This window comes from Anser cygnoides, chromosome 14 (genome assembly GCF_040182565.1).
Source record: "Anser cygnoides isolate HZ-2024a breed goose chromosome 14, Taihu_goose_T2T_genome, whole genome shotgun sequence".
Lineage (NCBI taxonomy): Eukaryota > Metazoa > Chordata > Aves > Anseriformes > Anatidae > Anser > Anser cygnoides.
In genome coordinates this window covers 5,819,822-5,841,342 of record NC_089886.1, presented here as the reverse complement: position 1 = coordinate 5,841,342, position 21,521 = coordinate 5,819,822, and the positions used below count along the sequence as shown (strand labels likewise).

General features: G+C 39.6%; 1 protein-coding gene across 3 annotated transcripts in view; it reads left to right on the top strand.

Moving 5' to 3' along the window:
* Positions 1-19,327, top strand: part of RNF130 (ring finger protein 130) — a 40,547-nt gene extending 21,220 nt beyond the window's left edge. Inside the window, exons 3-9 of one of the 3 annotated variants that reach the window (XM_048057193.2) lie at positions 1,156-1,406; positions 4,903-4,974; positions 6,374-6,456; positions 12,997-13,093; positions 14,038-14,242; positions 16,316-16,409; positions 19,136-19,327. In XM_048057193.2, coding sequence (XP_047913150.1) covers positions 1,156-1,406; positions 4,903-4,974; positions 6,374-6,456; positions 12,997-13,093; positions 14,038-14,242; positions 16,316-16,409; positions 19,136-19,151 — 818 coding nt within the window. In that variant the 3' untranslated portion in view covers positions 19,152-19,327. The other 2 variants (XM_048057195.2, XM_048057196.2) reach the window with 2 other exon arrangements.
* The last annotated feature ends 2,194 nt before the right edge of the window (positions 19,328-21,521 follow it).

Genomic DNA, 21,521 nt, shown 5'->3' with positions numbered 1-21,521 from the left:
CCAGAATCTGGGTGCTGCGGTCTCTTGCATTGTACAGTTCCTCTCCTAGGGAATGGGAACTGGAGCAAACAGATGGAGAGAACAGATGAGCAGGCTTTGCACACATTTTGAAAATAGGTCTTGAAAAAAGGGTTTCGGTATAGATTTGGAAGAATAACAGTGGGACTCAAAAGTTTTTCTTATTTTTTCGTTGTTGCTTTGATTTTAATATAAATTTTGCCATCTTTGAACTTAGATCAGAATTCCTCAGAGTTAAAGATCCCCTTTTTGGGGGGACAGGGGAATTCTGCATTTAAAGCATAGGTGCTCTCTTCACTCTGCAGATTTCATTCTTTTTTATCTGGTCTTGTAGTTTGATTCTTGTGGTCCTTGTGCCAAGGATTTTCCTTTTGGGATGTGAGGTAGACTAGGGACAAGATGCTACAAAAACTAGATGGGGTAGGCATTCAAAATGGCGTTGATAAAGCTGATCGCTACCTTACTGAGCACATCTTTGTGTGGATGATAAAATCATTACTTAAACTTATGGTCAGTTTTTTCATTTCTGCTCCACTTTCCGGCCAGGTTTATTTGCTTTGCTTTCACTTCTGTCAGAAGTGGTGCGGGTAGAAGTTTGGCTTTGTTGCATCCATGGTGGAATTGTGATTTGCAGGTCCTTGACAATCTTTCTGGCATGTGCAATCTTCATAACCACGTCGGAGAACTTGCCTAACTCTCCAGGGCAGCTTGTACTCAGCTCTGTATGTACCAAGACCACTCATTTTGTAAATGTGGTTTTTTTTCTGTGAGTTGCCTATTCAGGTAATCACAGCTTCCAATCTGGATCAAATGCGCTCTCTGAAATGAGTTCAGACTGCACGCAGTAGTTACAACGTGGGAAGTACTGTTTAATCTAACTGGCGGAGACCCGTTACGATGTGTGGAGCTGCAAACACTTTGCATGTTAATGCCCTAGTTTGAAATACCTGGGTTTGAAGGGTAAGCCTTGAGTTGAGTGCCCAGTAGCGTATTTCTTATGCCATAGGTAGCATAGATTAAATTCTTTAAGTTGTCAAATAGTTTTGCATATGGGAAATCTTGTGAGTAACATGCAATGTTAATTTTAAATGTAAATTAAGTATAAATGTAAAATTAAGTATTTTTCTCCTTTTATAGGAACTGGAGACATTGTTGCTGTCATGATTACAGAATCAAAGGTTAAGGAGATCCTGAATTATTTGGAAAAGAACATCTCTGTCCTGATGGCAATAGCAGTGGGATCCCGTGTTCCTCCAAAAAACTTCAGTCGGGGCTCTTTAGTCTTTGTGTCAATATCTTTCATTGTTTTGATGATCATTTCTTCAGCATGGTTAATATTTTACTTCATCCAGAAGATCAGGTACACAAGTGCACGTGATAGGAATCAGGTAAGGGCGCTCTTTTTTTCTCCCCCTCTTAAATTCTGGAGGTGATATTGCTGTATACAGTAGTCTATAGAGAATTAGTAATTTCTTAGGAATGTCCATCAAACTAGTGTTCAAAACCACTTTGTTCAGAGGCAGAGCATGTTTCTTGGCAGGGATTTCATATAGCAGATTGTTACTGTCCTGAGCAGCACCAATACAAGCTATTATTATATGACAGGAAAGAAAAGAACTGAAGCAAAATATTTGGTTTTGAGTGTAAGTCAAAGAGGAAGAGAACCTATGCTGGCTGACTAATACGTACTGTACAGCATATTTCTTCTTCTGAAGAGGACATTTGGGGGTGGAGAGGGAAGTTAAATAGTGAATGAGCTTGTATGGTGTGGTAGAACACAGAACTAATATCGTTAATTTTATCCATGTTATTAAGGATAGCTTTAGTAATAGGTAAGGCAGTTCAGTTTGGGAATGCCTTTATACAACATCTATAAATTCATGACTGTTAGAGTAAGAAAACTAAGGTATAGAGGCACTTAGTGACCTGCACTAATTTTAACTTTATTCAAGATGATACTTGATGTGTACTGTCTAATTCTCCTGGTCATATATACTGGACAAAATATTGCTTAGTTTGCCTTTCTTACATCCTTTTTTACCTCTAACATAAGAACTTACATCTGAATTAAGTGTGCCCATACTCAGATATCTTGAATAAATGAAGTCATCAACTTAAACATGGATTAAACTTTAGAAGTAAATGTTTTACTAGTGTGGACTTAATGACCCATGGTCTCATAGCATGTCTTGGCTTTTATTGAGAAGGATCAGTAAACCTCAGGAAAACCACTGTGCTCTTTGTCTTTGTGTATCTCTATCAAATATCTTATAAAGCTGCTGACCTCTAGTCGCTGCCCCGTATTAGGGGACACGAAAGGGCTCACTGGGGCAGCACTTTAGGTCTTTAAGGCACTTTGTCAAATCTAAAACAAATGCAAACCTACAAAGCCATAGTTGTGACAAAAAGGATTTCCTTTTCAGTTTCTAGAAATAGTGTCTGATGCTGCAGGTCCCATGGGCATTCTGTAGATTTTCCTAAGGATGTCATTCTTAAATGACCACGCTGTAGCTGGTACTTAGCGTGGTCCCCTGGGATGGTAAAAGTTTAAATATAACTGTTACTGAATGAATGTCTGTGGAATACTAAATTGTGCCCGCTGCATCCCCTACATGGTTCTAGGCCTCTTCCAAATGTCCGTGTTTCAAAACAGCTGCTCCGTGGGGAGAGGGCTTTTATGACCTTTTTTCTTTCTTTAGATTTTTACAAAGGTCAGGAGAAACTTGATGAAAATTTTATGTGGTTTAAAAAGCTGAGCGTATTAAACTTTAATAAGAAGGTGGCGACAGCTACAGCTTATTTTTGAAGAGCTTTGAGAGCTCTGTGAGAGAAGGCTGTACTGTTAGCGATGAAATAACTTGTTTTAACTGAAAAACAAGATCATAGCTTATGTGTAGAGGCACACTTTTTTAAAGTACATCAAAAACATGCTGTGTTTTATAGATAGTGCGAGTAGATACCGGTATTTCACATGATTACTCTTGCACATTTCCGCCAGAAGTATGAAACTCCTTTGCATGTACTGGTAGCCGTTTCCATCAAGGTGGCTCTGGGTTTTAAAAGCAAGTATATGCTGTATGCCTGTGCCCTAACTTAACAAAATAGCAAATGCTGACTGTTTCCAAAGCTAGCATATAAAATTGTTTGTTAAAATTAGAAAGTGGAAGAGAGAAATCTCTTAAACAGTAGCTTTCATTTCTATTTAGCAAATTTCTTTTATATAAGAGAATCCACACACATTTTGGAAGAGTTTTTCTGACATTAATGCTTTGGACATGAAGATGTGATTTTGTGTTCTTTCCGAAAGGCTTCGTATAGCACAAATAGAAATGTATGTAGTGTAACTACATATACTACATATCCTACCTGCTATTATGTAGGTGGTAGGTGGCATTTAAGTTAAATGCCTCACTTTGCATTTTCAGCATTGCTCCTCTCTTAAGCAATCACGCTTGGCTGTGCTGTGATAATCCCGTCCAGCGGTGTTCCAGTGTATTCTGGACGTTAAGTACTCGGCCAACGTGCTTGTTCTAGGATATGTAATTTAGATTTGTCTAAATTAACTAATTTCTCACATGTTGAAGCTAGGATGAGATATCTGACTTCAGGAAGCATGAAATTTCCCACCTTTGTTCCTGATAGTATATTGGGCTTCAAGCACTGTAGTATGTATTTCAAATCCATGTCCTAAAAAATGTAAAATGAAAGAGCTGTTCTTCTGTGAAACCCACAAAATTGTGTGCTTATATAATCCCAGAGTAATGTTGGTACAGTGATCCTGACGCAATAAATACAGTTGTAGTGGCCTCCTGAGGTCTGTGTCAAGTAAAAGCAGCCTTCTTAGCTTCGGCTGGTATGCAGAAAAAATATGTATACAGGATGGGGGGAAACTTACGAAGAACTTGATTTTTCAAGTGTATAGGAGGTAGACACACAATGCCCATTTGTTCCCAAGCTGGATGGGAGCGTTTGGTGTTTTCTTTTTGCGTTCTCAGAATCTGGCTCTCAAAAGTGGAGTACTTAGTACGAGGTAGGTGAAGGATGAAAAACGTGAACTTCCTTTCTTCCAGTAAATGTAAACCCAATCTGACGTCTCAAGTTCCTGAAACAAGAAAACACGAGCCCGGTGCTGCTTACTGCCCTGGCTCTGGGATGCCGTGAACCAGCTGGCCAGCAGCCATCCCCAGTTGGCTGGGAACTGGGCACTGCAGCAGGAACCAGTGCTGGAAGCGCAGGAATGACTCCTCCATCCAACGGTGGTGGTCATAAAAACAACATAAACAGCAAAAATAGCTCGGCCGTTGCAGTCAGATTGAGGTTAATATTTAAACCAGCGTTCGTTCAGTTTTATTTAAGTCTCTATCAGATTTTGTGACCCATAGATTTTTGCTTTCCATGGTAGCGGTTGCTTCAGGTAATAGCAGGAGAGAAACTAGGTTACGCTGAGGATCTGTTATGTCTCAGAATAAGATCAGCCTGCTCAGGGAGGGGAAAAAAAAGAGCTTAGGAGAACGGAGTGTATTCTAGCACACTGAACAAAAATCAATATGAGCCGAGGATACCGGAAATCACCAGGAAGGCATGTTGCTTCGACTCGTATCCTGTGGCCTGGTGTCATTAGCTTTGTCACACACGTGTTAGGTAACTTGTGGACTTTCTAGCCTGTGAGGTTTATGCCCACACATGTCAAGTGCTTTCCTGTTGGATTTTTTTTCTTTTTGACAAACCTCCAATTGCAGGCTTTGCTGTGTACACTTATGTGTTTGTCCACCGCCACAGTGTATTGCAATGTTACTATCTGGTACACGTAAGTTGTCATAAATGACGGTAATGAAGCTTGATTATCAGGGTTAATTCCTGTTTTCTTCTTTGTCACTTCATTAGCGTCGTCTTGGAGATGCTGCCAAGAAAGCCATCGGTAAATTGACAACCAGGACAGTAAAGAAGGGTGATAAGGTATAATACTTCAACATGATAAACTTGAGCATCGTGTTTAATTTTTATCAGGGGAAATGGTTTACTTCTCAGCTTTTCCTTTTGCTTCTGATTTATGATCTTGCCTTCCTTGTTGGAGACTTGCTTCGTCTTACAGCACAATATTTTCATGTAACTTTCAGTATTGATGTATGCTGTAGATCTGCACATTTCTAGGGTTTTTCTTGCTTAAGTACTTCTTGCACTACATCTGGCAACTGTCTGAGTGTGGTTTTGTGTGCTAGCTGGCTGAGTGTTTTTGGTGGTAGGAGTACATGGGGCTAGCACTGTTTATGTGAAATGCTGTAAGCTTAGAATCACTTTGTATGTAAGTTGTGTAAAACGAATTTAAAAGGCAGGTAATAAAGCACAATCTCTTACATGAAACATGAATATGAAGTAACCTGTGGGTGGGGAGGACTTTTGTTTCAAGGCAGCCTCCTGCACTGAATCTTTCCTGTGGGTATGGGAACACAAATAAGTAATTTTCCGTATTGAAAGAAAAGATGCTATCTTCAAAACCAGGTGTAGGTTGCAGTACAGAGTGAGATGCAGGTGAGCAGAGCATATGACAAAACCTTTTTCAGAGCAGCCCATCGGGGTTCTCTGCATGCAGCGTGGCTGGCTCTGACCAGGCAGTGGCTGGCTGCCTTGCAGCAGCTCCAGGCTCGCTGTTCGGCGAGTAGCTTGCTAGCTTCGGAAAGAATGAACTTGACGGAAGAGAAGGCATGGTCTGTTTTGTGTCTCGGGCCCAAACATTTAAATATGTATATATTGCTGGTGCCATAGCTATGTCCAAATGAAGCCAGTCCTTTTTCAGTGGAAGCTTTAAATTCTCATTTGGTTTACAAAATGAGTAAGATAATCATAGCTTTTGGAAAACAGAGAAAGGAGAGGAGCCAGCCACTGGTCATCATCTTCATGTCTGCATAAAAAGATGATAATTCTGCCAGTAAGTAGTGCACAAAAACATGAGACTGCTCTGAAATAAGTAAAAATCCCTAGTTGTGGCTATAAAAGGGAATCCCAGAATGCTCATACTGCCCCCCAGGAAAAAAAAAATTACCTCAAAGCTGAAGTAATTACTGTAGGAAAATCCCTACCATATTTTGGTGATTTAATCGAATATTATAAATATCTTAGGCCGTAGCTTGTGATTCAAATGGTCAATTACCAACTCCAAGTGAGGGGATAATTTTGTATGTGTGAGATTACATTTCTTTTTTCAAGTCATGTTGAAATTTAACCACGTAGTCATTGCTTTTATATCTTCTTAATAATAGACACTCTGGCACAACACACTTCACGTACTAATTGCAACTACTCTTACTTTTGTCATAGCCTAAACTCTTGACTTGAATTTTCATTCTATTCATTTTAGGAAACAGACCCAGACTTTGATCATTGTGCTGTCTGCATTGAGAGTTACAAGCAGAACGATGTTGTTCGCATTTTACCGTGCAAGTAAGCTAGTAAAGTTGCTTTGTTTGGAAACTGTTCTTCATGCTCCTTTGCTTCGTTTCATGTTAAATACGCACTGCAATTTATAGACACATTTGTTAGATATTTCCTGACCCAATAACAGCCATTTTATTTTAGTCTGTTTGAAACCAGGTGTGAAAGCGGGTGCTGACACAGTTATGAGCGCTGGACATTAAACAAGAGTATGGTCTCAAAGATGGGCAGTTCAGGCATGTCAGCAGAGGAGCTACTAAGATTGTTACAGTGGTAGGGGCAGATTTAAAGACTGAACGGTGGGCATACACAAATTGAGGTATGATGAACAAGGTGTAACTACAGCATTCTGCACAGTGGCTGTGTGACAGCGGCTGTGGGTTTCTAAAACAGCGCAGGAAACAGAAATGCAGTCTTTCCATCCTTCACACCTCCTCTGACATCAATCAGCTGCTTTGCTATCATCTGTCTCTGGTCTCTCCAGTGCAATGTGGTCTAGGCTTGTGCTTGAAGATTACTACTTGCTGGGTATTCTGCATTGGTGCTTAAAATGTAACAGCTTTTTGTTTTGACATTTACAGGTTTTCAGATTGTTTCTATTCCTGAGCTGTTACAGGATATTTGCTCTGAGAGATGCTTTAAAGTGCTTTTCCTCCTGGTGACTGGTTTCAATGAATCGGTAGTTTTTGGTAGCTTTAAGTGTTACCAAGGTCATCTTTCCCTTGTATTCTGAAACACAAAGCTTTCTTCTTATCTCCAGACACAAAAAAATACATAAGTTATGTTGCATACGTGCAGCCAAGATCCACTAATTTGGCCTGTGCTTGGCGCACAGTGTTATGCGTGATGCACTAGAAGCATCTAAGTCACGGTGTCGGAGTCAAGCTTCAGTCACACAGCAGCTCATTATCAGTCTTGTAAATCCTCCTGCAGGCTGCTCTGTGTAGCTGGAATAATTTTTCTTCTAATGTATAATGAGTTCCTATTACGATAAAAGGAAAACAGTCTTTTATATCTTACCGATCAAAATATGTATGTATGCTAATTCTGAAACAAAGTTTAATTCATCTTTCTTTTCTCTGTTCTTTACCTCTTGGACTGTGGCAAACAGTGAACTGCTTTAAATTCTCAGTGTTATGTTTAGCTACTATAAACTACAAATGTTTGTTTAGAAACTCCTACTAAAATACTTGGAAGTAGAAGAGCTCAGTCAGATCTGTGTGTAAGGAAATATAAAAATAAAATCTGGGAGGTTTTGGTCATACAGATGGGTGTGTGTTTCTATTCTACAGTTCAGTGATGTTTACTCATTTGAAGATGATGTCCTCTTGCCCATTAAAATGCACTCCCAGTAGCTGGGATGTCAGAGTTATGTCATATATTGTAATCTCAAGTAAAGCTTGCATATGTGAGTTTTGCACTAGTCTTTGATTTACGAGGAAGATTATTTAGAAATTAGAGGAGAAACTTCTGGAAATTGCTCACCGGTTTTGAACTAAGGTGATGGATAAACTGCCTCAAGAAAACATCACTTCTGTAATTCAGGGTGGTACTGTGAGGCTCAAGGATATGCAACGGATGTTCACAAGTCCCGCTCCTGTATGTCTTTCTCTCTGATAATGACCAGAGGGCAGAGATGTCTTGACCAGTGAAGAGTCTTCAGCTGACAGGCAACCATCTTTTCCCATTAAACACGAGGCAAAATTGGGACTAAAAGTCAGCTGCGCTAGTTAAACACCCACCGTTGTCCAAGCAATAGATGTGTTGCTGGTATCAGCAGGTATGACAAAGAGCATTTAACCAGGATGATCATTTATTTATTTCTAAAAGTCCATTTCCTTCAGACCCTTTTTGTGAGCTGTGGTCCTGCAGCCAGGAAGCTCCCTGGTCACAGCTGCTCCAGGGAGCTGGATGAGAGTGCCTCTGGCTGCTACCTCCACACAGCCTCCCCCAGGGCAATCCACCCACAAAAAGGAGGAATCAAGCCTTTTCCATAGATCCTTTTCTCTTCTGTTTTTCACAAGAATATAAGGCCACTGAACTCTCAGACTACAGTCCTGCCAAAGGTGCTATAATGACTTTCATGTTCACTTTCTACTTTTCTTTTTGAAATCTCCCTTTTCATCTGCTTCAGTTCTGCTTTGAGTTAAGTGCAAAACCATCTTGGCTAGTTGGGAACATTGGGATAGATAAATTTCCACAAGACACTTTTATACTTGTTGAATGGGTGAAGGAGCAACCCGTTCCTGCAGAGATGAGCCAGATAAATTTCAGTTGTGTGTAAAACTTCTCAGTCTACTGAGGTGCCTCTCCTCAAGTCTTCTTTTGGAGATTTAACCACTTTCTACTTCCTGACATTTCAACCTCTCCTTTTAGTATAACATGTAAAGTTAGTATAAAAAAAAAAATCTACAGGAGAGTCTCTAAGACTGATGAGAAAATAAATTGCAAGAAAACCATGGAGAAAATGGCTCGACCAAGAGGAAGCAAATGAAAGGTTAGCAGTCTTTCTTACTGTGCCTTTTGAGAAAGCTATAATCATTAGACAGTAGGATTCACTGACATATGACATCCTTGCTGCTTTCATCAATTTAAAAGTAGCGTTACCCTTTGGTACCAGAATTTTTCTCTCCAGTTAAGTACGGTCTGTCACTTTACGTCTCTATAGAGAGGAGTCTGGTTTGGACAGACAGACACCAGGCAAAATACTGTCTGCTGAGCAGACCTAACATTCTGTAAAAAAAAAAAAAAAAAAAAAAAAAAAAAAACCACTGAAAAACACTGTAACAAAGTTTTGTGGCAGGTTGGAAATAATGGCCAATTTAGAAATAAAACTAAAATGAAAATTATAGAAATGCAACTTTATTATTTGCAATCATTCATAGAATGATGTGACTCAGAGAGAGCTATGTTCAGTACAAGTAGTTTATCGACGTAATTAGCTTTTTGTGCACGTGGATAAGGCAGCCCTCGTTCTTGGACTTAGATGCCTGAAGAGCAGTTGTCTTTTGTGAATGTCATCATGTAAGTTAAAAATAAGTAGTGTAAGCAAATGTCAGAAGGAATCTAGCCAAAGATCCCAAAGCCTTGTGGACAATTTTTCTTATTCAAGTAGTTTTTATTTCAGCATCACACTGCTGCATCTAGGAGATGACTGGGTAAAGAGGAATTGGGAAAGGGGTAGTATGAAGGAAAGATAGTGAAAGATAAGGGAAGGGGACAGCAAAGGTAGAGAAAAGCACAGAGAATGACGTTGGAAAGGGCAGAAAAATGGCCTGGGAAGGAAGAAGATCACAATGCAGGAAGAATTAAAGGAGTAGCAAACGTTTTACAAAGTGCAGCAAGATGATAGAGTGGAAGTTGAAATTTAAGAAAAAATAAAGTGCAAGGCTGAATGTTAAGTGAGTACGTTAAGAAATGAGTTTTAAGCCAAATTCTGAATGTTTCCCACACTGGGCAAAACGGAGGTAAGTGGCAGAAGCGACTAAGCCAGAATTACATCTCTTTGATTCTGTATTGCTGCAAGTAGCTATTTAACAGAGCAAATTGACACTTACTGCTGTCCTTTCCATTTACTGCAGCGCTTCCACATACACGCACGCCCTTTTCTCTGCTACCTGCTGGCGATGGCCGCCCCTCTCCCCCTAGCAATACCAAGTATTTGTGGGGAGCACCAGGGCTGGCCTCCCCGGGCTGAGCAGGGCGACCACCTCCAGAAGACCAAAGGCGCTGCTCTGCAGGCAGCGCGTTGTTCAGCTCCCTGGGGTGGGCTGCTGCGGTGGGGGCAGTGAGTGGAGTGAGCCCTAGGGCAACGTGTAAAAACCTTCAAATCCTCCTCGTCGTGGGATGTGCTAATTCAGAGGCATTACACCAGTGAAAGAGCTCTCTGGTTCCCTTTTTCTCTGAAATGCTGCACAGAAGCCGTGTTGCACAACAGAGTTGGGGTTACGGTGTTTTTTACGAGCTGGAGGCCGCTAGGCTTGGGCATGCTGACAGAGTGGAAAAATACCTGCAGGTCACCTGTTTGGAGTTATGCCCGCATGGGAGACTCCTTCAGCGCTCCCAGACTGGCTGCCGGCCGGGCTTCTTCCAGCCCCGAGCAGCAAAAGCTGTGTCACACTTGGCTCCCCCATGCACAGCTCCTAGGGGAATGTCATCCGCCGCTGTGACCTAGGGCATCATCGGATTTCTGGTCTTGGAAAGCTTGTTTATTGAACAAGTGACACAAATATGAAGATGGAGAAGGTTTTTGAGGGCACAAAAATGTTTAGGAACTAAAAGCAAAGAACGAAGAGGTCACCAAAGTAGTTGAACTATTGTGGTGCATTTGAACTATATCAAACTGCTAATGACTTTAAAATAACTTGTAATATTTAGTGGATGCATGTTGGCATCCATACCAGTAGCCTGCTTCACTTGAGCTGAGTGCTTCTACAGCACTGATTAGCTGATAACGATATATTAAAGCTGTTTTCATACTTCTGTGGAGTCTTGATGTCTGCTCTTTGCCAAAATATTAGATTTTTCAGGTTAGTCCTACTTTAAAAAACAGACTTTAGAATTTTAAAAGGAAACGTAAGCAACTAAAAGCCATAATTCGTCTAACATAGAAAAATAGTATCATTACGTGTTTCAGAAGATTTCAAACCATTTTCTATCGCCCAGACCTTCTAAACAGTTTCCTACTTTTTTGTATTAAAGGGAATGTCCCAAGAATGATTAGCAGTAGAAGTTTGTATTTCATACAGTTACTTGAACAGTAAGCAGTATACATATCCTGTTTTTCATGACGGCTGTATTGCTAAAGGACGCATTGCTAAATTTGCTTGACAAAGCAGTCCGATGTGTTCAGCAGAGCACGTACGCTGTAGGACAGAGGGGTCTGCTTGCTGTGCTTCTTATCAGACCACCCCGGAAGGTAGAAGTTACGCTGTTCTCCGAAGAGCAGTAGAAATGCATTAAATGCTGTTACATTGTCAAATTACAGCTTCAGCATACCTCCGTGCCTAATAATACGTTCATTTTTCAAGTCTTTATTCCTGCAATGTCTGCAGTACAGCCAAGCAAGGTTCTTTTGCTCCCCGTGCATCTTCTGTGGATTATGTGACACCCTAAGTCTATGCATCTTCACTTAGTATGGGTAAGATACATAGTTGTAGCTGACAAACTTAATGTTGGTATACTTTAGAATCTCCATCAGCCTTAGTAGCTGTAGACAAACCATAATTACGTACAGCCTTTTTCCATGTTCATTTACAATTTCAGGAGGGCTTACTCTCAAGTCACTTCAGAAATTTTAAAGGAGAATTATCTGTTAACGTGCATCATTTGGTCTCGGTTTTAAAACCCCCACAATAAGCTTACTGAGACAGAGCAGCAAGTATAACCTGAGGAAGGAGGAGAGGCAGAGCATCTCAGCTTTATGCTGCTATGGAGGCATGCGTGACCTCTTACAGCCTGTGCTAATGCTTTGAAAAGATGTCAGGAACACCTCGTTCTGCTGCTACCTCTTCATTTGTGCATTTCAGGACTCAGCTCTTCACTGGTTAAGCAGCTCTTATGAGTGCTGATCTTTGTCATGATCACCCGTATGTCCTGTTCGGGTCTGCTTGGTCTTCCTGGCTTTTTGTTCTGGAGCCGGTGCTGCTAGAAATGAAAGGTCTTTATAGGTGTTTATAGACAGTTATTCAGACTGGGTGGTTATGAGCATTTGCTGAATCTATATCATGTAGAAAATCTGATGACACCTATTTCTGTCTTGAGTATGCTCAGAAAAGTTCTTTGCATTTTGAAAAGCAAGGATGACAATTCCTATGATTCCTTTAAGTTAGATACGTTGTTGTGGTCTCTGCGTAGTCCTTTTGTCTTATATTGGTTTATATTCATATATGTGATTTAAGATTTTGTAAACTGTGTAGGTGGCAATTCAGACTCTTCTGTAGTGCAGAATTCCCTGCTGTGCAAATAAAAGCTCGTTTTGCCCTTTTTTATCTTTGAAAGATTTTGGTTTCCTATGACCATCATATGACAAAGGACACGTTTTCCTTACAGATAGCAAGAAAAATTGTAGGAAAAAGCCTTTCAAAATCTCGTTTCTTCTCTCACTTAGACATGCTAATTATAAAAGCACTTACAAAATCAAACCTAAGTGTGTCTGTGTTGGTTGCACTACCTTTCTAATAAAATTGACTTCTGGTGGATCTATCTTTCTACCTAATTCATGGCCAGCTTCTGCATAGAAATTGAGATGGGACTTCACGCAATGTTACGATGAGGCCTTTATTACCCTAGTTATTCTGCCAAAATGCTTACTTATATCCACAATAAAAGGAAAAAAAGAATCCTCATTTTAAGCGTGTCTTCCTAGTGAACTAGTAGTAACGGGCAGTAAGTGCTTTAGATTTTTTTACTGCAGTTAGCACAGAATACTGACAATTCTAGAATTTGTTCTGCCAACTTAAAGAAACAATCTAGAAGTGTGTTAAAGCAGTTCTCATTATAGAATATAATGGTTTGCAAGTTGTATATGTGCCATCTCTGCTCTCCTAGGCATGTTTTCCACAAAGCCTGTGTGGATCCGTGGCTTAACGAGCACTGTACGTGCCCGATGTGTAAATTGAACATTTTGAAGGCCCTGGGAATCGTGGTAAGTTGAAATCTTAAAAGCTCTTCTTCCTTCTATACCTGAGATCCAGAGAATGGGGAATGATTCTAGGGGAGGAAGGGAGTCGGGTGTTCCAGTACCCCTAGTCAGAAGGGTGTGGGTTTTGTTGTTTTTTTTTTAACCAATTTCTTTGCTGATGAAGTTTATCTTTTTGTTCTTTTCCCTGGTTGCTCATTGAGAATATTCTGTTATGTTTCCACTTATAACATTTTTTTAATCTATTGAAAGTCTACTATGTTCTCTATACTCTCACTTTTTCTCAAGTTCTCTCAACCTTCCTTTTTAAGTTACAGAGTACTGTAGTACTAAGTTACAGAGTTAGGTAAGTTATGTTACAGAGTACTGTAAACCTCTTGTTCATGTTGTGGTCTCCTGTAGACACACTTAGGTTTGTTTACACATTGAAAGTCATGACCCAAAGCTGCCCAGTGTGCCCTGGCTGAGCCCAGTAGGTTTTCCTCAGTTGTGTATTAAGCAACTCTTGGCTTATAGGATCTCAGAGGGCTGCTTTTGCTGGCTAATTCACAACGGAATAGACTTGAAGAACCTCACAGAAAAGATTTCCTGTCTTTCTCATATGACTTAAAAACAAAAATCTGTCAGGTAGGAGCGATGCTCTCTCAGTGGAGAGAGATAAGAGGAAAATAGTAGACAATTCTCAACTCTACAGGCACAGGCTAGGATGCAAGCATTTTTGAGTCCCTTTCTTGAATTTTAACATTATTTCCTACTTCTCTTTCCACTTCTTTAAAGTGGACTGAAGCAGCAACTTCAGACAGAACCTGCTAACTCACATGTTTCTCCCCTGTGTGATCTGAGGGTAGCCACAGCAGCTGAATCAAGTCCTTGTGTGATTTTGCTCAATTTATGGGTTTGCTACATGTAGGATATTCACCATTCTAACGTGGGATCGCTTTGTCTTTCAGCCAAATGTGCCGTGTACAGATAACGTGGCCTTTGACATGGAAAGGCTCACCAGAAGCCAGCCAGCTAACAGACGATCAGCGCTGGGCGATTTTGCCAACGACAGCTCTCTCAGCCTGGAGCCCCTGCGCACCTCTGGGATGTCACAGCTTCCACAGGACGGAGAGCTAACCCCAAGGTCAGGAGAGATCAACATTGCTGTGACAAGTAAGTTTTCTTTGGCTTCCATTACACTTCTATGGCTTTCCTGGTACACGGCACTTGTTTTGCTGTTGCCCTGTGTTGCAGGGCCATGATAAAAGATCTCCCTGCAGAGACAGAGGTGACCTCCGTGTCTCTGTGTACGCTCCATATTGAAACCGAGAACTCAACAGACAGCAGTGCCAACGCTTTCATTATTAATAGTATATCCATTTAGAGCTGCATGCAGAGAGCACTGGATGAACTAAAAGGGCGACAAAGTAACCCTCCTGTATTTGGTGACCAGTATGGGAAGCTGGATTGCCAAAACTGTTATTTACCTTTCCAGAATACTTTATGTGCAATAATTTATACATATATAAACATTTTAGCTGATTACCATATCTGTGGACACTTTTTCCCCTGTGAACATTACTACTGGAATTCTGATGTCCCTTAGCAGATGTTTTTTCTTACAAAATTTGTGAATTAAAATATATATGCATTCATATATATATGTATTTATTTGATATACCAACATTTCAGTGTTGTCGAAGCGGTTAATGACCTCAGAAAACTGTTCCTGAGGTACTACTACTTATGTATAAAAGCTTACAGCATGGGAAATGTCCACTGACTGGATTTTACCTGGGGGCTTTAATGTATGATAGCGCTGTAACAAATACAGTATGTGTGGAATTGCATAATTTTTCCATATGCTGTGGAGTCTCAATTTGATGCATGAATGGTTGTTTTTCTGGCTGAACTGCAAAAATAGAATTCATGCAGTCTAATTTCCTCCTTGTATTTTCCTTACGTGCATCTATAATCTAGATTTGAAGTCAGTGCCACTGCTTGCCACTGATGAAAGAAGCAGCGTAATTGATACAGTCCATTACAGAGCGTTTCTTTAGATGCTGCAGCAAAGTAAATGTGTTACTAAAAGAACACCGTCTCACAAAAAACAGCCCATATCCAGAAACGTCTTGATCTGAGAAGGAAAAATCCAAATACAAAAATCTAGTTTCTTTGCCAAACCAGTAACTCACGTTGTCCTGCAGTGTTCAACATGTAACTCGCCACATTCTTAGATGCATTGAACAGACATCAGATACGTTTGTATGCTCTTTTCTTTGCCATGGGTGGAAAAACTCTGTAGTTCAGCAAAAACTTTAACTACTTAGTTTTACAGAAGGTGTTTTTACTGTCTGTTCCCAACTGTAGTGTATGTATTTTGTGCAGATGGGATTCCAAGATAAAACGAGAAATATCAGCAACAGTTCATTCTGACAGTGTTTATAAAATAAAGCTTTAGAAAAGGCTGTTCAGATGTTCAGGTTTTGTGGATGACACATGCATTCTTTGATGCATATGAGTTAAACCAAAAGCCATATTCAGCAAAAGTGTTTGTATCCTATCTATTACGATGTGCCAAATTAATCTCAAAGGGAGAGAACTTTGAATAGTGGACATTCTTTAGTAGTCATTTTTGTTTTATTAATGTGTCTGTATTTATATACTAATGTTGACATTATTTTTCCTGTTGTATTTCTGTCTATTAAATGGAAAATTCTAGTTTTGTTTTTACTGTCGAATAAGTGATCCTATCTTTTTTTTGTTTTCAAAAGTAACTCTATAGCATTTATTCAGAGCCAGGGGGTGGAGGGGGGTGTGTGTTCAGACGCAAATGAAGTGTGAAAGTATATTGGGTGTGCTTATGTGAAGAGATGCATCTCAGCAAACCTAAACCAACCATGACAGTCGTCCTCCTGACTTGGGGGCGGACGGAGTTTTCATTACATTTCCCCTTGTTCCTGCATTTCACTTTGCATTGTTAAGTAATCTTTATCACTAACCCTGGGGCTCAGCCAGGAAATGTTGTTGTGCCATGCTTGTTTTCCACACCTCTCTCCACTTCTTCTTTGCTAGCCTTCTCCAGTCAGTAACTCTGTGGCTAACCTCCTTCTGCTTCACTTCCTGGTGCCAGTCATGGCTTAGAAGCCTCTTGCCTTCCGCCAGTGGTGTTTGAGGGGAATATTGGCATCGCTTTGACATAAGCCTTCTCCCACGAGTGATTTCCTCCCTTTCCTTTGTCAACAGAAGAATGGTTTATTATTGCCAGTTTTGGCCTCCTCAGTGCCCTAACACTCTGCTACATGATCATCAAAGCCACAGCTAGCTTGAATGCTAATGAGTAAGTAAATATTTAGATGTTTCTATTTCTTTCTGGTGGGTGTGTATCATAGGCAAGAAATATCATGAATAAGAGAAGGAAAAAAATGCATTTTTTTCAAAATATCAAATGCCTTTCCTGCTTTTCTCAAATCTTAAGTCTGTTGACAGTAGGTTCTTGGGTAAAATCTAAACTCCATCTTAATGTATATTTAGCTGAATTGTCTGGAGGAAATCTTGCAAAGTGGAGACATGGGAGGGTGAAAAGAAAAAAATATCTGTTTTTTGATCAATAGTCTTAAGTAAACATTAGATTTGTCATTAAATCCCCATGTTCAAAATTCACCTTGCAGAAACAGAAATTACTACCATCAGTCACCTCTGACAGTTTCCACCTCAATTTCTTAGTTGTTTCATATTATGAAAAAATACATTATTTTTTTTTAGTTGGCACGCTTCCAGAAAATAAAAAAGTTTTTTTTTTAGATATAGGAGACAGGAGAGGGAGAGAGATAAGCAACGCATAAAATCCCATTTCTTCTATCTTATATGGATATAGCAGACCAGTCTTCTGACCTTTCTTTTTATATGCTTAAGAATTGCATTCAGAGGAGTACTTAAATGTCCAAGCGTTCTTTTTGTGGGCTCCCTCCACTGCCTCCCTTTGGACAGGCTGGACAAGAAATTACTCTAGCACATGACTTCCAGTCTTTTTTTTATAGTTCTGTGTGTGGGCAAGTATAACTCAGTTCTGCAGATACATTAGCTAGGTAAATCTAGTTATTTTCCTTTTAGATGTAAAGAACATCTGGACTCATTATATAGATATATAGATACATTCAAAGAGGCTATCTCTCCTGTACAGCGTGGAAATGTAGCTTTATAAACGTAATTTACACTTTTTGTTTTTTTGAGATGAGATTAAGCTTTTTTTTTTTTTAACACTTTGGCCCTCAAAGTATGAGGTGTCCTTCTCAACAGGATGGAAACATGTCTAGTAGTCTACAGTGTAAAATGTTTGGACAATCTCAAGCTAATCTTCAGGAAAGGGTTATAATAAGTTCTTCAAGTCTTCAAGGTTTCGTTTATCAGGAATCTGCTTACTATTAATCTGTAAATCTTCATTTTTCCCCTCTTTTCAGATGCTAATCCCAAAAGGGCTTAATGGAGGAAAGTTTTAGAACTTCGAATAGCCTAATCAAATATTCTGGTTATTTTTCTCATATGTCAAAATCTTGAAGTTGCAACTAACTGTGTGCAAGTGGGCACCGTAGCTGTAGCTGAACACTGCTAATCCACACTGCAGAATAGCTTGGGAAAGCATGGAGCAAGACGAGTTGTGTCCATGTGAAACAGGAATATCTGGGCATTTCCACATTGTTAGGAAGAAGACAAAGGAATTGTAGTCTGTGTAGTATCCATGTAGTTCATCCAGACGTGGGTACTCACAGGAATTGCATTTCTCCTTTCCATTGCAGCTCTTCTTTTTGTTGTCTGTTGCTCAATCAGCTCTGGTTTATTTTTACTGAAAGTGCAAGCCGCTTCACAGCGTTAGGGCTTCCCGAGAAGTGTTTTCACAGTGATGCCCCCTTAATAGAAAAGAGTATGCTGATGTAATGAGAGCTTCTTTCGACAGTGATAAGAATGAAAATAAGAGTATACACATGCTTGAGACACTCAAGAAAACTAGTAATAGCAGAAACCAAAGCTGTTAAAAAAAAAAAAAAAAGCTTCTATAAATAACTACAGCTATCTAGTTGTAGCCTTTAACCTAACAGCTTTTTGACTGAATCCTTTGAGATTTAAGTGGCCTCCCCAACTGCTGCTAGGTTCCACTACTCATTTTAGACAGTTCAGAATATGTGTGCATGTCACTAACTTGTTGTTTCACTGAAACCTTATGTTCGCCAGTGCCAGACAGCACTTCCTGTGCTGAATATCATGCCAACTATATGGCAGCTCTCACAGTGATTTCCATTAAATATAACAGCATACCTGCTTTTTATGCTGTGCTTCTCCATATAAAAAGCAATGCTGACATACCCTACATCTGTTACGATGTTTTAAGAGGAAGCTGAGGGTTTTTTCATGCCAGAAAATGACATTTGCAAGAATAAGGCCATGTAATACGCTGATGCAAGTAACAGGTGCCAAATATTTTATAAAACTAACCTAAAAGGTTGTCCTGATCCTTTCTTTCAGTCTCGTTCCCATAGCTTAAACATACTTGTTCAGAGCAATAGTTCTGGAGTTGTGTATATACATATCTATCTGCATACGTATCTGTGTGTGTATATACACAAATTTGTATTTTTAAACAGTTCCTGATAAAACTAAACATTGTCTAAGTGATAATAAAGCAGCAACTGCTTTCTCTTGTTGGTCTCATAATATTTATGGACTGTTACTATTAAATGATTTAGGTAGTGATTTAAAGGAGAAAAAAGGCACACTTTGTTTCTTAGGGAATGGCCAGAAATGACTGCATACCTGTGTTTTAAAGTCCCAAAAGCCTAAGTGCTGTTTTCACTGAAAGTTTTCACTGGCACATGGAGTTTCCTCAAAACTTGCTCAAACCTCTGGCTGTACTGTTAGTTTTACTGAACCTGTAAGAATGATGTAAGGAGTATTGACCTCTTTTAATGTTCTAGCCTTGTATAATTAATCATTTCTCACTAACTTTTTTTTAAAGTATTGGCAATATTAACTTTAAGATAACTATTTGTACTTTTTTTTTCTGCCCCACAGAGCAGAATGGTATTGAAGAAATGCTTTCCGGACGATTGCCTTGGAGAGAGACACCTATTTTTATGCATCATTTATCGATCATGCAGCACAAGCATTTATTTAGTACATTCTATTTTTTCATAAAATTTGCTGATGCCAAAGCTTTGTATTAAGGAAAAAAAGTGAAGAAATAAATGAACTTTAATTATGAAATCTTACTCTTTGAGTTTTATTTTTCATGGACTTCGTGTAAGTGTTGTTTGACAGCCTCTTGCAAATTTTGTAAGGTGTTTCATTTCTTTTATATAATTCCATCTCTGCAGATCTGTATTCTGCTCCTTTCGTTTTGGGACACCGTGCTAACAAGACCGACACTGTGTGAGATTTCCACTTATGATGCTATCCAGCACTGGAATGACTAACAAGTATTAGCAATCGCTGCATGCCAGCTTGGTCGGGGAAAGAAGCTGGGCCAAGCATTCTGGTATATACCAGGCTTGCATTGAATGTGACTGAGATTTGATATGAAATTAAAACATTCTTTCCTGTTCTCCTCATATAACACTCCTGTGCCGCACTGGGAGCATTGCAGTATGATTTCTGTCTTAGGGTCAGTCGCTGCTGAAGGTTCGCAGTGGTTTGATTTGTTTCTCAAGAAAAAACTTTCTCTGTCTGTTACTTTCACCCCACCTTTTCTGTTAAAGGTGAAGCTAATCTAAACCATTTCTTCCTTCCCAGTGAAGTGGGATAAGTGAAAAGATACCACTTCCCCCCCCCGTCATCATTGAAACCTTCTTTCATATTAGCAGTGGAGTTAGTTGGTGTTCAGTTTAGAACATGAACAAGAAAGATTGATAATGGTCTTTACTGTAATATAGAAACTCTATGCAAACATGTCCCTTCTTGCTGTGTCGTCTTACTGGTGGGGAGGCGTGGGGAAAACCTCTCTCATCTCCTGTCCTCATTAAGGCTGTTTCACACAAGTTTTCTTATGCAAGCAGTGTATGAGTAATTTCACAACAGTCAGTTAAAACATGCATATCTGATTCACAGCCAAATGCTGATATTTGAGTTAATGAGATGGGTACGTGAAGGTAACGATTGGTAAGGAAAATGTAACTGATAAAGTTAAAACCTATTCTGAGTTTTGGGGGTGGGGTGTTTTGTTTTTCTGGTATCAAGATGTAGATATTCGAAACTTAATACTTTCTAATTTAATTAAATGAATTGAGGGAACCAATTTTACTGTAAAATTTAATTTTTTTATGTACTGGGAAATAGAAAATTTAATTTTATGTATAGGCACTTTTAGAATCTAGGAACACAGCCAGAGTCTACATTAAAACAGTTGCTTAATTCTTATCTGTCCGGTAGGTTTTGGCTGAGAAGGCAACTTTTATAATTAAAAATGACGTATGTGATAGCTTCAATATGTTTAATAGAATTATTTTTTTGTTGTGTCCTTGTGAAATTTTGAAAGAAACATGAAAACAATAGATCAGTAAGTGTATTTGGAAAGAATGGAAAACCCTATTGTACTTACGAGCAGAAAAACCTCAAACATACTGTGTCTGAAGGCTGTTTCTTCGGAAAAATGTTTGTCAACTGAGCACTGTTGCCAAAAAGAACTGGAGGAATGAGGACAGAGCACAATTTAGGGTACAGGCTACAAGATAAAAGGGCTATTTTTTTCACCCACTTCTCAACACCAGTAGCATAATTGGTGAGTTTGTTAGTGCTTGCCTTCTGAAATGAAAATCCTTAAGTGCGTTTTAATGCAGTTGGGAGGGATGTGCAGGGAAAGCCTGAACAGCGTGGTAACCCAGCTGCGAAGGGCACCACAAACATTTTCAGTTCACATTTTCTCTACAGACCAGCAGCAGGATGAGAAGTTCAGTGATCTTGGGAGCAAAGTTCTTGGCAGGGCTTCTGCTGCATTTCCCTCCTTTAGGGATCTAAATAACTTAGGGCCATATTTTTTAAATTATGTTTCGAGCCTCTAACAACAATCTCCACAAATGTTAACAAATACAGACAGTATTTGCTAGGTTAACTGCAGGTCAGGCTAGAGATGTAAGCTTAACCTGCTAATGAAATAAATACGTTCAAAGGTGGACTGCACCATTACAAGATGCTCACTAACTTTTTTTTTACACTGGGTAGACACAAGACGGAAATTCCCAAAGTTATTGTTGTCTGCTATGCTTTCAGGTATCCACGTGTAAAAGATGAATAATATATGCATAGTTAGTCGTAATAGTAATGAGAGGAGAGGGTGGTCCCTTTGCCCAGGCATTGCAAAGAGAGCAAGACTGGGGTGGTGGAGCAGTGTTGTGCGTTACAGTTCAAGAGGGAGCGGCAGTAGCTTGCTAGACAGCTAGTTTCGAGGAAAGGATGCTTTATGAAA